This window comes from Cynocephalus volans, chromosome 3 (genome assembly GCF_027409185.1).
Source record: "Cynocephalus volans isolate mCynVol1 chromosome 3, mCynVol1.pri, whole genome shotgun sequence".
Taxonomy (NCBI): Eukaryota; Metazoa; Chordata; class Mammalia; order Dermoptera; family Cynocephalidae; genus Cynocephalus; species Cynocephalus volans.
The window spans coordinates 136,203,583-136,222,245 of record NC_084462.1 but is presented as its reverse complement, the minus strand read 5'-3'; the positions used below and the strand labels follow the sequence as shown (position 1 = coordinate 136,222,245).

The 18,663-nt window shown below is 33.8% G+C and overlaps 1 protein-coding gene across 3 annotated transcripts in view; it reads left to right on the top strand.

The window, feature by feature from the left end:
- Window positions 1-17,865, top strand: part of DDHD1 (DDHD domain containing 1) — an 81,042-nt gene extending 63,177 nt beyond the window's left edge. For 2 of the 3 annotated variants that reach the window (XM_063090694.1, XM_063090693.1), the window contains 5 exons: window positions 3,893-4,042; window positions 8,425-8,677; window positions 9,738-9,929; window positions 12,583-12,666; window positions 17,583-17,865. In XM_063090694.1, the coding sequence (XP_062946764.1) occupies window positions 3,893-4,042; window positions 8,425-8,677; window positions 9,738-9,929; window positions 12,583-12,666; window positions 17,583-17,764 (861 nt within the window). In that variant the 3' untranslated portion in view covers window positions 17,765-17,865. The remainder of the gene's footprint in view (window positions 1-3,892; window positions 4,043-8,424; window positions 8,678-9,737; window positions 9,930-12,582; window positions 12,667-17,582) is intronic. The other variant, XM_063090695.1, reaches the window with a different exon arrangement.
- Window positions 17,866-18,663: the final 798 nt, after the last annotated feature.

Below are 18,663 nucleotides of genomic sequence, written 5' to 3'. Positions count from 1 at the left end.
TCAGGATATATAACACAGTATTATTGGTGCTATTAGCAGTATACAGAATGATATATGCACAAGAGAGGGAGGTTTTAATTGTGCCTGCAAAGGTTTATAAAGGAATGACATTTGTACTTTATCTTAGTAAATTAGATATTGCTAAGTGGAAGAAAGGAGAAGTGTTATTCTGTGTAAAAGGAAGAGCATAAACAAAAAGCATGGAGGGATGTAACTTCACAGTACCTCAAGAAACACCAAATAATCTGGAGTAGTGGGAAAGAAAAACAGAAAGATCTGGGAAATATGTACTATTTCGAATGAACAAATCTTAGTGACCAACTGGTTGGTCCATGGTGAGAAAAAATAAGTGGAAGTATATCAGTGATGGTTTTAGGGATGGAATGCTAGTATTTCAGCCAATGAAAAGTGTATAACAAAAGCACAAGACATGAGTGCCCGGGGTTAATGTGGAGCAGGGTGAGTTAACCAGCTTGGTTAAAATTACAGGATGGGGACAAGGGGTCTGTGGTAGAACAGGAATAGCTGGAAGAAAGGGACTTAAATTGACATGGGCAGTGGGAAGGATTTTTGAGTATCAGAATGACCTGCTGGTCGCAATGCTTTAGAATAATACAAGGTGGCAGATAGATATCGATATTAACTAGACGGTTGGAAAGGACACACCCTACAGCTGAATAACAAGTAACTTGTTTTGCAGTGTTAGATGGGGGATGTCATAAGTTCCTAATACTCAATTCCTGTTGAATATATGCTCGTACCTGTGTACTATATTAACTCTTCTTGAAATGTGTTTCTTTTATCATAAGAACAAACCACAAGTTAAGATGTGGAATGATGAAGAAATTTTTTTAAAACAGTAAGAATTTTATATTGAATCTATGTCTTACAAAGTTTTTTTTTTAACATATCATAAATTAAAAATTATATGATAAAGTTATAACATAAATTTTAAAACTGTGAGAGTATTGTCTTGGAATCATCGTGACCTAGAATTTGAGTTCAATATCTACCATCATTATTATATATAACTACTGATAAGTTTATAGAATTGATCTGGTGGAAAACATAAACTCTTCTATTTCATGTTCTGGATTTTTTACTGGAGAGTTGGGTAGGATCCACTAAGTATATTAGGATCTCAAAATTCAAAATCACATTACTAGAACTTATACACTATAATTGTGTTTCCTTCTGATACATAGTTATATATGAGGGTACTTCAAAAAGTTCATGGAAAGATATGTATTATCTTTCTATTTTTCCACAATTTTTTGAAGTACCTTTGTATAATCTAATACAGGTTTTTAATTGTTATTTAATTACTCAAAGAAAAAATACAGAAATCTGAAATTTAAAAAGGAATAACTGACAAATTAGTATTTAGGACTGCAGGGTTTGAAAGAGAATAGAAGTCTTTTATGGATTTACGTTCAGAAAACAAGTGTTAGATATGTCACAGTTGCCAATTGAACTTTTAAAAAAATATTGACAAACATTGGTGTGGAGAATGGGAAACTTTTGTTCTAATCATGAGGCTTTGCCACTAACTAATTATATAGCATTAGCCATATCACTTAACATCTCTGAATTCATCTGTTTACTCATCTCTGAACAAGGGGCTTAGACTAAATGTCTAAAGCTCTTTTTCACCTTTAAAATTCTTTGATTGATATAGATATCTCTAAAGAAGTCATTACCCTTATCTGAGAGAGAATAATTCCTTTGTGTGTTTCTCTATCAAACTGCAATCTCATCATAAGCAAAGGAAGAAAGGTGGTTTACTGCATGGATATAACAATTTACCAAATGTTTATGGAGTGCCTGGCCAATTAGCTAGGTAGGGTGTGGGGGGGGTGGCGTGCACACACATTTGTGTAACAAGCAGAAAGAATATACATAGCTTTCTCCTCTGTCTCAACTATTTCTTGCATCTTTCTCTGTCCTTTTTTCTTTCCTCGCTTTATAGAAGAAATGACCTTACTCCTTTCGGAAATCGATATTTTCATGTGTTCCTATTATTTAAAATGTTCTTTCTTATTTTTTAATTTTTATTGGCACAAGTTAATTTTCATCCTTCAAGTATATAAGTCACCCAGTCCTTTAAAAAGCTTTTTCTCAAACCTTCCTTAACATAAATGTACCTTTTGAAAATATATATTTGTTCATATATATTTTTTCATTTTGGAAAAAAAAGAAAAATCACTCTGGGGCACTGTGGAGAAGGGATTAAAGGTGTATATAATTGGAGGCAGGGACACAGTTACAGTATAGTCCAGGTGACAGGTAATTAGGTGAAATGTTAGAGTTAGAATCTGTTAAAGTGACTTATTGGATATTGGGGATGTGAGGAGAGGATGAATTTGGGGTCACTCTTCAAGATGGGACACACGAGAGGTAGCATTGATTTAGGAGGGAAGGGTGTTAGAATCCAGTGCTGTTGACCACCCTATTTTTCTTGAAGCCCTCTCCTCCCCTGGCTTCCATAATACTACTTTATTCTGGTTCTCTTTCTCCTTTCCCTCTCCCTTCTGTAGATCCACCTCCTTCAACTGCTAATTAAATGTAGACACTCCTTATGGTGCTATATGAAGCCCTCCTCTTATTGTATGTACTTACTAGGCAAGCTTACTCATTCCCTTGATTTTGCATGTCACTTCTATGATGGTGACACATAGATTTGGATCGTGGCATATCCAGTTCTGTATCTCTTGCCCTAAATTTTCAGGTACATATTACATGTTACAGATACCTCCAACTTATTATGAATGAAAAACAGGATTTACCTAGAGTTTCCTAATAAAATTAGTGGAACCACTATCATCCCACTCAGACAGACCCCAATCTGGTGAATTGTCTGACTTATTCCCCATCCCCATCTTCATTTGATCATGTTGAGTTCATACTCTGTTCTCCCACATTTTCATTTCTGGATGGAACAGCTTGTGCTGCCCCAGTTCAGATTATCTCTTGCCTAGACTCTTTCTATAGAATCCTAACTTGTCTCCAGGTCACCACACTCTCAGTGTTCTAATTCCTCCACACATTGCTACCAAGTTTAACTTCCTAAAATGTGGGTCAAATCCTGTTCTCCTTTACCACCTGTAAAATAAATGAGGTCCAACTTTCTTAGTCAAACTTATTCCAAGCTACTTTTTCCTCACACCCAATTTTTCAGCCATATCAGACTATTCTTTCAAAATTAAGCCAGGTTCTTTCCTTCCTTTGCTTTAGTTCATGTGGTTCTATCAATCTGTATGTCATTCTTTCCTGCCCTAGTGTTCCAAACTGGACTGTGGAAATCCTTTTCATCTTTTACTGGCCAATGCAAATGCTACCTTCTCTGTAAAGCCCTCAGAATTGGAATTAAGTATTCTTTTCTTCACTCTCCTATAGCTCTCTTCTTGCTTATGCACTTATTTTATTCTGCCTCCGCCATAGGATTGTAAACTCTGAGTGCAGAAGCTCTGCCTTATTGGTCCTCGTTGGTCTTTATGTTCATCGCAGCACCTAGCATATTACTTCATACAAAGAAGTAGCTCAATTAATCTCTGATTGGTGTACAGAAACACTCACACAATGAAATTATCCTTCTCATTCTTCACCTTCTATTAGATTTAAATGTAATGAAGTTGCTTCTGGAAATAAATAATTCTAGAATGATTAATGGTTAGCATATAGTTAACAATGCAGAAACCATCTGGACAAAGCTCATTAAAAAAAGACAAATATACTTAAAGGTAATTTTATTATTTTTATTTGACCATATATTATGTTATGGCCAAATTTCATTGAAAAAACATTTAATAAATTAATTATTATTAATTACTAATAATAATTATTAACATTATGAGTAAACTTAATAAAATTTAGGATGGCTTTATCATTTTAGGTTGAGAACTTTTTCTGTATGGGATCCCCACTAGCAGTGTTTTTGGCGTTGCGTGGCATCCGCCCAGGAAACACCGGAAGTCAAGACCATATTTTGCCTAGAGAGATTTGTAACCGGTTACTGAATATTTTTCATCCTACAGATCCAGTGGTGAGTTGCAATATAGACCTTTTTTTCTCAATATTAAAATGTTTCTAAAAGAATCTATAAGAAATCTTGCAAGGTACCATTGAATTAACAAAAGAGGTCATTTATCTGATTATATTTGCAGAAGTTCATATTCTTAAAACATTTGTGTTTTGGTTAATTTAGGGCTCATGAAATAAAATACCTTAGACGTGATCTGTTTATGTTGTACTTGTAATATAAGAACATGATGTAAAAATATTATTCCTGGACAATTAATACAAGAGACAGGAGTCTACGGGACTTTGAAACCTTAACCAGTTGTAATACCAGTAACCTAACAACCATAGATCTTAAAAATCCTGCTTTAAATACTTTTTTTTCTCTAAAGCCTGCTACAATATGAATTATGTTTGGTAGATCCTCTTAAAAATAAAAATATTCAAATATTATATATTAAACATGAAAAAGTAGAACCATTTATTTTAGCCTAGTAGAATTGTAAAATGTTGGATTTTTTCATTCTTTGTTATATTTGTGCTATAAATAATTTTTTTTTAATGTAAGCACTTCAAGGATCTTGCATCCAGGTTAACTGTAATGCCAAGTAAGATTTTTTTTTTCTCTCATTTTATTTTATTTTTTTAAGGACATGCACATTTATTTGTTCAAATAAATACATAAACTGAATAATAGATGAATAACAAAATACTCTGTACAAAATAGGGCTTCAATTTTTCACAAAAAACTGGAGATGTAAAACTTAATATTTACATATTTCATTTTATAATCTCTACAATTATTTGAAATCGCTCTCTAAAGTCTTCCAAAAGCATGAAAATATGGAATTAATTTCAACAGAAGAAGATGAATAAACTTCTCAAAGGCAAGTTAATATCTGAGCATATCAACAAGTGTACTTAACAAAAAGAAATCAGGGACAGAAATTAAATACCTAAGTTTAGCAAGATAAATTGCTTTAAAAAAAATCAATAAAACAGAATATAAACAAAAGGCCACTTCAAAAAGTTTGTGGAAAAATTGAACTGAAAGATCACCGAAGTCTTTCCATGATCTTTTGTTTTGTTATGTTTAAATTTTTCCTTTTTTTTTTTTTCTCTAGGAGAAAGACTAAGATATAGAAAATACATTCGCTGACCACAATAACAGAAGGAAATTTAGAAAATTCACAAATGTGTAAAAATTACACAACACTCTTCTAAATAAACAATGGGTAAAAAGAAAAAATCACAGGGAAATTACAGAGTACATTGAGATAAAAATGGAAGCTCCACATACCAAAATTTAAAGGATGCTGGGCTTATGCAGTACTTAGAGAAAAATTTATACTTGTGAACACCTAAATTAAAAATAAGAAAAGTCTCAAACCAGTATTGTAAATTTTTACCTTAAAAAAATAGAAAATATATAGCAAACTAAATCAAAAGCAGATATAAATAAGAGATAACAAAGATTACAACAGAAATATATGAAATAGGGAGTCAAAAAACAGTAGAGGAAATCAACCAAACGAAAAGTTGCTTCTTTAAAAAGATCAACAAAATTTGCAAACCTTTATCTAGACTGACCAAGAAAAGGAGAAGACCATAATTACTAAAATCAGAAACAAATCAGGGGCCTTATTGCATTGTCATTATAGTTTTTTGTAGTGGTAAGACTTTGTTTCTTTTTCTTTCTCATTTACATTTTTGTTCTACCAGTGGGTTTTGTTCTTTTTGTGTATTCATGGTAGCAATTATTGTTTTTCAGATTCCAGATGCAGGATTTCCTTGAGGATTTCTTGTCGGTCTGGTCATGTGGTAGCAAACTCCTGCAGTTTTTGTTTGTCTGGAAAGTACACTATTTTTCACTCCTTTCTGAAGGATGGCCTTGCTGGGTACAGAATTAATGGCTGGCAGTTTTTTTCCTTTTAGTATTTTGAATACATCATCCCATTTTCTTCTGTTCTGTAGAGTTTCCATTTGGAAGCCTACTGTTAGTCTGATAAGGGCTCCCTAGGAGGTGACTTGATGCTATTCTCTTGCTTCTTTTAAGATTCTCTTTGTCTTTGAGCTTTTAATGACTATAATGTGTCCTGGAGGTCTTTTTTGGGTGAAATCTGTTTGGGGATCTTTGAGACTCCTGGATCTGAAGGTCCATGTCTCTCCTTATACCTGGGAAGTTTTTCATTATTATTTTGTTGAATAGCTTTGCCATGCTTTTTCCTTTCTCCTCCCCTTCTGGAACAGTCATGATTCAAATGTTTGTGCACTTCAGGTTGTCTGCTAGCTCTCTTAGATTTTCTTCATTTTTGAAAATTCTTTTTCCTTTTTTTGTCCACTTGGGTTATTTCGAAGAGACTATCTTCAAGATCAGAAATTCTTTCATCTGCTTGTTCCAACCTGCTGCTTAAGCTATCAGTTGTGTTTTTTATTTCATTGAGTGAATCTTTCAGTTCCATGAGCTCTGCTGCATTCTTTTTTAAGGTAGTAATTGTTTTGTAAATTTTCTCCTTCATATCCTGGATTTTTATTGTTTCATTATGTTGTTTGAGTCTTCTTGTATCTCAGTGAGTTTCCATAAGATTGTTGCTTGGAATTCCTTTTCAGTCATTTCAAGGGTTTTCTACTCTGTAGGGTCTGGTATTTGAGAATTACTGTATTCTTTTGGTCGTCTCATATTTTCTTGGGTTTTCATATTTGTGGTATCTCTATGTTGATGTCTGATCATCTGGTAAAAGTTTCTTCTTCTGTTTCTCTGGAGTGGACTTTGAGAAGAAAGATGTCATCTTCTTTTTCTGATCTCTGCTGGTGACTCTCCTTGTATCAGTGCAGTCGAGTGTCCAGTGGGCCACCTGAACGGTGGCAGTGGCTGCTGCTGTGGCATCAAGCCACTTTTTCAGCAGCGATGGCTGTGGCAGTGGCTGTGATGGGCTACCCATGTGGAAGTGGTGTTTTCTGCATGCTTTCTTGCCTGCTTTTGGGCAGTGGGTACTGCCCTTGGTTCCTTGCCTAGGACTCCAGGCATGCTCTCTTGTCTGTTTCCAGGCAAAGGAAGCTGCAGCCCTTGGCTCCTTGCCTAGGACCCTGGGCATGCTCTCTTGCTTGCTGCCAAGTAAAATTTTTAGATAAGAAAAATGCTTCTTTAAATCCTTTTGGGGACAAGGCTAGGTATAACTAAATATTAAAACAAATTGTTTTAAATAACATTCATTCTCTGAAAAACAGCTTTATGTAATTATGTAAAGTCCTTTAAAGGATATTTAGCTAGTATCACATAAATATAGCATTGACTAACCACTAGAAGTTTAGAAAATCTCCCATATTAAAGACTCACAACTGCTATATTTAAAAAAATAAGCTTGTCTGAACTGGAAGTCGAATAGATTCTAATACAGACAGCACAATCCTGGCCAGGTTACTTCTGAGACTGTATCTTATCATTATAATGTAGGTAAATATAATTTACCTCATGGGGTTGTTAAGATTAAGTAAAATATATGTGAAAACACAGCCAGTCAGTATGCATTTCATTAATATACATTCATTTTTCTCATTCTGTCCTTTGTACATCTTAACCTTTGTTGTGTTATAAAGGAGGGTTCCAAACTCATTATTACAAATTTTTATTTTTCACTATATAATCTTTCTGTAGTTTTTTATTAATACCTTTTTTTTAGTAGTTTGTGTCAAAACTATGCAAGACACTTTTTACAAACATATCTGTTCTTTCTCACATTTCTGTAAGGGAGAGAGTGTTGTCTCCTTTCTACAACTCAGGAAACTGAGGCTCTGAGACCTGTGACCTGATAAGTGTCATCCAGTTAATAAGTGACAGAAGCCATAATATGAACTTGGGGAATCCTGATACCACATCCATTGCCCTTTCTGCTATATCATCCGTACTTCACATTACACAAATCGTCTTATATTGGCATCTTATTTGTGCTGTTGCTGTATTAATCTATTTGAAAATAGAGTTTAATAGAACCCCTAAAATATTAAAAATTGACTCTATTTGCTGTTTTCCAGATTACTACCTATTACTTCAGCTTTGTTTTTGAAACTAACATAAATCTAATCATTAGGTGACATCAGAACATAATAAAAATTAATTTATTTCTATGAAAAACTAATTAATGGACACTACCAGCCTAGACTAACTCCAGTTGTTTTTTTTTCATAATTTCCTCATTAAGAATATATAATTAGACCAACCACATATTATTAACTGACCAACCACATATTATTAACTGACAAATAGAAATATGTGTTTGAAATATCCATTTTTTCTTTTTAATTCCCTCTCTAAGGTCTACTTAGCATGTAATAGAATAAGAACATTTTACTAAATCCAAGCATTATCCTTAATATTGCGTTTCTTTGATTTTTTTTTTTTTTTTTTAGGCTTATAGGTTAGAACCATTAATACTGAAACACTACAGCAACATTTCACCTGTCCAGATCCACTGGTACAACACTTCAAATCCTCTACCTTATGAGCATATGAAGCCAAGCTTACTCAACCCAGCAAAAGAACCTACCTCAATTTTAGAGAATGAAGGCATTTCAACTATGCCAAGCCCTGTGACCTCACCAGTCTTGTCCCGCCGACACTATGGGGAATCTATAACGAATATAGGCAAAGCAAGCATATTAGGTAATTTCTCTTAAGCATTCCTTATCTATGAATATAAGCACTTTTTGTATGAGTATAAGCACTTTTTGTATATGAATATAAGCACTTTTTGTAAATTGGGGGACTTGGAAAGACTTTATTACAAAACTTCAATGTTTAATCCCTGTGTGTAGAATTAACTACCCTCTTCTCTGTTCATATTTGAAGACCAAAAAACTTTAACATGCTCTGATTAGATCAGATCCTCTAGTTTTAGAATATGAGATAGCTGGATGGAACACAAATAGCATTGTTCTGAAAATCAAGTCCCTCATTTTGATCCTACTGTGAGATCTATAGTAAATCGCATACTTTGTAATGCTCTACTTCCTCATCTGTGAAATGAGAGAGTGCTTGTGTTCTAAGGGTGCCCCCCCGAACCAGTTCTCTGATCTGTTTTAAATGTCTCTCAAACTTTGTGTTTCCGAGGGCAACAGGGATATTTAATTTCTGTTTAAGTTATCTCCAGTACTAGCACAGTGTTTGGTGTATCCCTGGAACTCAATTATGCACCACTTGAATTTGTCTGTTGCTTTTGGTTACAAGTTGCCTTAATATAAAATGCCACAAGATGGCACTATAAATAGGCTTTATCTGCTGGACTCATTTGATATTTCACTTCTTCATACTCACAGACTGCTTATTGATGGCTTTTTATATCATATCCACTTAACTTCAGTGCTAAGTATATCAATAGTAAATATATACCCATGTCAATGGCGTGGGTGGTTCTTTTATTAACGGTTTTAATCTTGCCAAATATTTTAATAAACAATGATCACATGAATAGAATAAACTCTTTATTCCTTTGTTTGTATATTTCTATAAGCTACTTCCTAGAGTTTATAAGTTCTCATTCTATTCAACGCCATTTTTATTTAGAAACCTACAGTATAAATTGTAATTTTCTTATGTTCCCACCCTGGAAAAACATGACTAGGGCTTGGTCCCTCTGCCAATTGGCTGTAATTATGGGTGGTGCTCTTTAGCCTGGTGTGTGGTATGATTCAACAGAATGACTGCCCTGTTTTGTGAAATACAGGGGCTGCTAGCATTGGAAAGGGACTTGGAGGAATGTTGTTCTCAAGATTTGGACGTTCATCTGCATCACAGCCATCTGAGACATCAAAAGACTCAATGGAAGATGAGAAGAAGCCAGTTGCCCCGCCTCCTACTACAACTGTGGCAACACAGACCCTTCCACACAGCAGTTCTGGCTTTCTTGATTCTGCATGTTAGTTCATACAGTTCTTTCCTTAAGTTTATACTGTATCTTTTTAAAACTTGGGGCAGGCAGGGAGGTTTCAGATAGTAAACTAGCAGTCAAATCTAAGATCTAAGCATACCTTAGCTTTTAAACTTTCCTTCTGCATACATTTTTAAGAATAATTGCCAATTAAATGTAGTTTTTACTCTCTGCATTGGGAATTAATAATTAGAACATTAATAATCAGGGCCTTGTGGCACAGGGGTCTTAAACATCAAGCATAAAACATATCTCTTTTGGGTAAGTACCCCCTGATTTTTACAAAATAGATTTTTGTTAATATGGTCTTCTGAGACTTAAAAATTCAGGTAATTGCTTCAAATCTGTGCTGTATCCAATCTTGAGACTTTTAAAACTGGTATGCCAAAGCCATCCTACTTCTAATCCCACCGTTTGCTTCCTCCAACCTAATTATAAACCTTCAAAGCCTTAGAAATTTTATTGGATCCAGTGTATGGCTCCCAATCCTATCCCAGCTACCTGGTGTAAAGTAGGTATTCAAAAAATGAGTGAATGAATGGATAGTTATGTTGGACTTAGCATTAAAATGGAGCTTTATTTAACTTTTTCTAGTGGACTTATAAAGTTTAAAATCTCAAATAGTTATGAAACACTAATATAGTTAGTATATATTCACTTCCAAGTGACTAAACTTGAAGATTATTTAAAACTATTAAATCCTAGTTTTCTACTGATGTATGTAAAGAAATAGAGATTCTGAAACTAGGTATTCCCTTTCTGTAACTATTGCAGGAGGAAAAGTTTGCTTTCTTTCTCTAAAACTTTTTATAGAGATTTCATTTCAGTTATTTGTAGCATTGTGTTCTTACTGTATCTGCTACTCTTAAGTTTTAATATGACTGGCAATCATTGCCATCCATAAAACTTCCTTTAAAAGGAAGTAAGTTCAGGTATGATGGCCCTAGAAACTGGATATTTCCTCCACAGTCAACCCCACTCCAGGATGAATTACCGATAGGGCTAGACATTCCTGTTTGGGCCAACAGCATTTTTTATTTAATGCTATCTGTACCAGATTCTGAGTACTGAATTTTTTATAATTGCAAATCTTTTGAACACTGTCTAGAAAATTCTTTTTAGACTTTGATATTGTACAAAACTTATATTTTGGTTTCCCTACAAGAGTTCCTATATTATTGCTGACTTAAGTTCTCTTCTCTACTTAATACCAAAAATGTGATTGTGAAAATACAAAATTCCATTGTGACATGCAGATGTCAAAAGAAAACTTTAACTTCTGAGGAAAATTAATTTTAAAGAATTGGTAGGGTGGCAGGTAAAAAGTCACAGTTCCTTGTAATACTGCTACTGCACAACAGCGATGCTAGTAAGCATTGAGTAAATGAGGGAGCAAGAAGAGCAGGGTAGGATTTGAGCTCCCAAAAAAGGGTAATGAAGACATACATAGAGAGAGGGAATCTAGAGCTGGCTGGTTAGATAGTTGATTAGAGAGCATGGTGCTGATAGCACCATGGTCCAGGGTTCAATCCCTATACTAGCCCCCAAAAAAAAAAAAAAAAAAAAAAAAAAAAACTTCCACAGTTTTTTTTACTATTTAACATTGTAATTTCAAAATGATGGTAGAGTAAACTTCAATTTCTTCTAGAACAGCAGTCAGTAGAGGTGCTTAGCTGTATTGCATCGTTATTATTTTGATGGCTTAACAAATACATATCATGTCATTCTTGCATATAAATTCTTTGCTGGTAAATATCTTGTCACGTATAGACTCAACTAAATATGAGTTAATCATGAGTCTTAGTTACATATATTTGTCTCTAGATATAGACATAACTATTAAAATTGGACTACTACTGCAATAAGATTCTGCCTTTTAAAACAAATCCCCAAGATTTGCCCTACTAATTCTTTGACTTGCTTCGATAATGTATTCTTCTGTGTAATCCAGATTTAGACAAATTTCTTACGTCATAATTGCTATCTCGGCAATCTTGCAAATCATAAAACTTTTTTCAGTCTTCTTTCTGGAAATTGGTCACTGTGATTAGGTAATTCTGGCTTCCTTCCTTTCTTCTTTCCATTCACATTGATTGGCCTCATTTCTTCTGGATAACCTTTATTCTGCAGCTACCAACTTTGATTCTTTCGCTATTGAGGGTAAGATGGACACAGACTTTGAATTCATGATCAGGGTTTCTTTTGAAATCTTTATTTTCATCAAGTTGAAGCATTTTACATAGCTATTCTTCATCTCTTTTGAAAAGTCTAGGCTTCTTTTCAGTGATGTTACAATTTCATTTCTTGTTCCTGCCACCCACCCCCATGTTTGTAACATATTACAAAAAGAAAAGATGTTTCTTTTAGAATTGTTTTATCTCTAGATTAAAACGTAAATTAGCTATAAATTTAGGGGATATCTGGGTGTTAACAAATTATGATGTCATATTTCAAAATTAATTATGCTTACATTTTCCATGAAAGAGCTACTCACAAAAACCAAGGTGTGTGCTTCTTTATGTATGTTAAATTGAATCAGCTTATTTGGGAATATTGTTCTAACTTTTGGCCCCTGTATCATTGAAGGCCATTTTTAACCATTAGCCAACACTTTACAGTGTCTTGTGTTTTTTTTTCACAGATTTCAGACTTCAGGAATCGTTCTTTAATCTCCCACAACTTCTTTTTCCGGAAAATGTAATACAGAATAAAGATAATACCCTCGGTATGGTATATGTCAGGGATAGCATTCAGAATACTATGAAAATGATCTTAGAGTTCTTCCACTCATCGAAAAATTGGATCACTTCTTCTATGAGATCTGCTTTAATGTTAGCATTACAGACTACTTTATATATACTTTCCTCTCATATTTTCTAATCTTAAATAATAGTAGTCCTGAAACCCAAATGTTGATTAGTCACTTAATGCACTAAAATATGTGATATTCCTCTCCACTCCTACAAATAAGGAACCTTTTAGAGAGTAGAGAAGCATTAGGCCATTTTCTTTCTTTATTCTAAAAGCTTCAATAAGGTTCACTGTTCTTTTCATGTAATACACTTAGTTGTAAAGGGTTTCATAATACAAAGAATTTATCATTCCTGGTTATTTCAGATATCAGTAACATTACCACTTCAGGTTGTAGGTATGCCATAGCTCATACCTAGTTTCAACACAAATATTTAATGTACTTTAGGGGGTGGATTCACTTTAGAAATAGTGTTATTGGATGCAAGTGATATTCTAATCTCTTAATTTTCAGCACATTCTAAATGTGTCACTAAAGACTATTAGCAGTTTAAAATTATTTTTATGACTAACTTCTCATTCCTTTTTCACAGCTCTCTTTTCCTTTTTTTTTTTTTTAAATATTGGATTTTGTTTTTGACAAAAACATGCTACAGGTTTTTCTTTGGGTTTTTTAACCACTTTTAATTTTAGTTTATTTGATCACCAATTTTCATAATTTTTTTCAGTTTTCAAAAAAATTCTCTCATATTACTTGATACAAGTTCCAAAACAATGTTTTAGTGTAACAAGCTGTGTTTTCGACTTCATAGCAACAGTTTTTGATGATATAACTGAGTTAATTCCCTTAAGAAATGATCTTATATAAGTGCTCTCTTTGGTTTTTGCCCATATAATAGCCAGTCACTTCCATAAAGAAATAATTTGATTTATTCTTTTTGCGTTTTTAGTTGGAAGAAGGAAAATTAATTCACTCATACATTTGTCCTGCAATTAAGTATCCCTTATATCCACTATCTCAAAACTATCCTAACTACCTAAACAGTTAGACCACTAACCATAACTACACCACATTGATTCAGGTGGTAATATCTGTATGGCTTCTGTTTTCTCTTCTCCCGTTTTCATTCATTATTTATTAAATGTTTACCATGAGCCAAGATACCATGCTAGTCAGTAGAAAGTATACCAAGATGAAACAGACTTCAAAACGGTTCATAAAGATAATAAACACTGGTATAAAAATTAAGTATTTTCCAGAGATTATATATGCTAGTAGGGAAGGTAGATAATCACATAAATAATTATATAACATATGGTGGAATGTGATGAGCTACATAACAGAGATACAGATAAATGACTCAGTTTTAAGGAATGAGAAATTGCTTTCATCTGAAGAAATCATAAACGGCTTTGTGAAAGAAGTGGGATTTGGATACACAGATGAAATGACATTGCAGGGAAAAGAAACAGCATTAGCAAAACCACAGGGGTGGGAAGCACAGGGTATGTAGAGAACTATAGGTTAGTTTCCTTGAGAAGAACCAAGGATGAGTAGAAGGGAGTAGCTCTGAATATGATTAGAAAAGTTTGTTAAACCAGATTGTGGGGGGCCCAACAAACCTGGCCATTTCCTGAAGTTTTTTATATTTGAGATTTACCTACATAGTCTATCTGTTGTTGAATGTTAGATATTTGAACGTCTTTCAGGATAAATTAGGGTTGGGAAAAATTTTTTGGTGGGACAACTGATAATAAAACTCATTTTAGAGATTTTATTAGTTGCTGTTTTAAAATAAAGGATGGCTGGGAATGTTCTTAAATATATTTGGATGTATGATAATTCACAAAATGTAAATATTCCTTGAATGTCAAACATTTAACCACATAAAATATATAGTTGCTCTGAGGCAGCACAGAAATAAGAAGACATAACTTGCCAACAAGAACTCTGAACATAGTCTTTCTTACTATGAATGAATCTTTCACCAGTCATTTGGAAGCACAGAGTATCCTTTGTTAGTACTTTAACTATTTTTCTTGGTTCTATCTGGAGCCAAAAATCATGCAATTATGATAATAGTTATTACAAATTAGATAGCGTTTAAGATTGATAAGGTTTTTGAAAATTTCTCTAGGGAAATTGATATGCTTGATTAAATGGTAGCAACCTATCCTATTAATACACATTATTATACAAAGATGCTTGCTTCTTTCATATATGTTGTTTTTCTAATACCATATCCATGTTGACAAGCCTTGTGCACAAAAGAATTCTCTGATGAAAGTACAGTACTGGTGAGACTTCACCTTCACACTATCAAGGTTACAGACATTCTACTTTGGGGAATAGGAATGGAAATATGCCTATATGTGTGACTCCCTGGAAAGAAAATAATTCACGTTTTAAAACAGTTTAAGCAAAGAACATAATTATTTAAGACCAGTTTGTTTGTTTTTTCTCATTTGGCTTCCCTTCAAGTGTTCAGGAAACTGATTCTTTTTTTGTGTTTGAATAGGGGAATTCTGGCACAAGGATTTAAGAGAGAGAAAAAAGAACATATGATAATTTTATGTTCTTTCTCTTTGACCTAACTCAGATAAAGGAACCAGGGGAAAAACTACCAGCCTATGTGGTGGCACCCTTTCTTGATATGGTAATAGTGAAAACATAGGTCCAAGGCAACTCCATATAGATTTAAGCCAACTTTGGCCTAAAGCAGATCTCATAGCACATATAGAATAAAGCTGCCATGTAGAACTTCACTCTCATTAATTCTGTGATCTACATGAACAGGAGAGAGAAGATGGGTCATAAGCCCCCCTATTCCATCCATCTACCTACATAACCAACATAGATGTGAGGTCACCTGCACTGATAGCCAGTGCTGCCTGCGGTAAACCTTTTAAGGAAGGTGAGAAACTAAAACAGATTCATCAGGTACAAGCTGGCTTCCTAATTCTCATTTTGAAGAGGACAACCTGAAGATAAAAGAAAAGGATAGGGGGAGCCAGTCTAGTTAGTGACACTGAGTAAAGTCCCTGTAGGTGATGAGAATGACAAAGGTACGTAATATAATAGGATATTAACAATTTAAAATTTGAGTGTCTACCATGTGAAAAGCAGTGTTGTGGGACAGTAAAAGCATATTAAGAATACATTTCAGGGACATAAAATCAAAGAGGAGCCAAATAACACTTATCAAAACAAGAAAAATCTTTGACTTTAGAGTTTGAACTGAAAACTGTTGGACTAGGAAGACATTATGCAGTGGCATTTGAAAGTGAATTCTTAGAAATTATAATTTGGTGGTCTTCACCAGTATTAACATGTATGTTTCCCATCTCTTCTGTTTTTCCTCTTATGTCTTTTTTCTTTGTAACTAACTTCACTTTGACTCCTCTTCACCATGCTTGAGAATTCCAGTTTCCTCCTTTTTTCATCTTCCTGTCTGTTGTGCCAGAATGTGCCTACAAATCTAACACAAATGCCTCATGGAATACAAAAGATATAAGGTTAGGACATTACTACTTCACAAGTCCACATATAGATTTCAGCAATTTCTGACTTGTTATGGATTAGCTTATTTAAATGAAAAAAATTGCAGTTTAAAAAAAAAAACTATAAAAAGCCTGTTAATGTATTTTACATATTTTATAGCCTAAATGGTAATTGTACCTCTTAGGTATAAACTCTTTAAAAATGTATAGATAGATCCATGAGCATTTCTTGACAGAAAAGCATAATTGGACAGGAAAACAACTCTGTGAGCATTTTAACGTAGCAAATGGTATTGTTACAAAATATCTGTTTAAAATAAGCATTAGCTAAACACTTATACGAAATCATCCCCTAGAGTGATATGATTTCCTATGTGTGATTACCAAATTCCCAGTGTAAAGCAAAACCCAACTTTTTCTTCAACTTTCCTTAATTTTTGCCAGTTTTTACTTTTAACGTAGTTTGGCAGTCTGAACAAAGAGCAGACTTTAAGTGTCTGATTGGTAGTAATCTAGGTGGTTTGGGGTTTTTTATAAGATAGGCCCTTCAAAATTCGGTATGGCTTACTGATAGTTTTAAAGGAGTTTCTGAAGATCAAAATGTCACTTTTTAAAGTGTTTTTCTCTAAGAATTTATTAAATTAATTCACTGAAATTCTCTTAGAGCCTTAGGTGATTTTTCTCTAACAGGTATTGGAAGGACTTTCTGTGGGTTTTAGAAAAACTTGTTTGAATTCATTGAATTGTTTGAGGACAGCACTGTTAAAAGCAGAGTCCTTACTCCCTCCCAAGAATCACTGCTATTCCTCCTGGTTTAACTTTCCTGCTGGGTTCTTTTGTTGAACAAACATTTAGTGAGCAGTGATATATCCCAGGCACATGTTACACCCTGCTGACTGGATGGAGTCTAAGGTAGTGGTAGCTGCCTTTGAGGAATTCAGCCTAGTGGGGAAGAAAGCATTCTAGGACTGTAAAAAGATGGTTATCTTCTAACATATCCCCACAGAACTGGTTGATAGATAGTGCCTCCCTAATTAAGGAGCCATCGAGTGATCTGTTGCATTCTAATAGGCATTATTGCATGCAAGCGTGGCCCATAATTCTTCTAGAAGGGTATTTCCCTTATTTTACAGATTAGGCACAAATATTAGATGGTAATGTCAGGATTTGAACCCAGTTTTTTTACTCCAAAAATGCTTTATAATACTAGGTGAATTGTTTGTTTGTTTTGTTTGTTTTCTTCCAAGTGTTTATAGTAGAGAGTCACTTTTTTAAAAAAATGGCAGAGAATCACTATTAGCTAAATGTTTACTCTCAACCCTAGTAAGTCTGTATAGAACATATCATATTGTAATCTTTACTCATTTATTTAACTTCTTTTCTTTTTAGTGGAACTGGATCACAGGATTGATTTTGAACTCAGAGAAGGCCTTGTGGAGAGCCGCTACTGGTCAGCCGTCACGTCACACACTGCCTACTGGTCGTCCTTGGATGTTGCCCTCTTTCTTTTAACCTTCATGTACAAACATGAGCACGATAATGATGCAAAACCCAGCTTAGATCCAGTCTGAACTCTTGAAGGACATTATGGCCCAAAACTGATTTTTTTTTCTGTTAAAATGTGTGTCAAGATATGGAGATATCAGGGTTAAGAATGTTTCAGTTTTGTTTAAGGCAAGAAATAATTTAAAAGCACTTTAGTGTTTTTTTTTTTTTTTTTTAATTTTTTCTGTCCTAAGGAAGTTATTTACAGTTTCTATCATTTTGACTGTGAGTGTGACAACCGTTTTGCAGAGAACGAAGCAAGACCTGGAAGTGAAGGTTTGGGTCAACTGCATGGAAAGGTTAAAATCACAATCTAATTTCTCCCAAATATGAAGGCGTATTAATGGGTTAAATCTAATGTATTAACCACAATATGTTGTAAATCTAAAATGGTCAAGGTCCAATGTGTTCTATGTAAAGATCACAAGGTGGTATTATTGTTTTATATTTCTGTGAAAGCTTCCATTTCCACAATTCCTTTGAAAGAAGAATGTGACATTTAAAATGTTTTTCAGTTTAACGTCTAGAAAAATTAATGCTAAAAAAGAAACAATATTTGAACTACTGTATTTATAATTTATTACCAATAATTGCTTTATTTCAATGTGTGAAACATATTTTTTAATGTTTCCTTTGAACATAACTCAAGAAGCACATTTATTTTCTGTAGTGTTGAGACCCTTTTTTTCTCAGAACTCCATCTTTGTGCTCTTCAGATGAATATACAGACACTGTGGCATACTTTCAGTATTTTTTTTTCATTAAAAAGTTGTGGTTTCATACAAATAGCACTATTTCAATCATTTTTTAATAATGAACAGTTTATTATGTCACATGTACCTCAGAGAAAGCTAAATTTTTCTAAACTTGACACAGAGTACTCCATAATGCTACATTCCATTAACTTTATTAGAATATTAGTAAA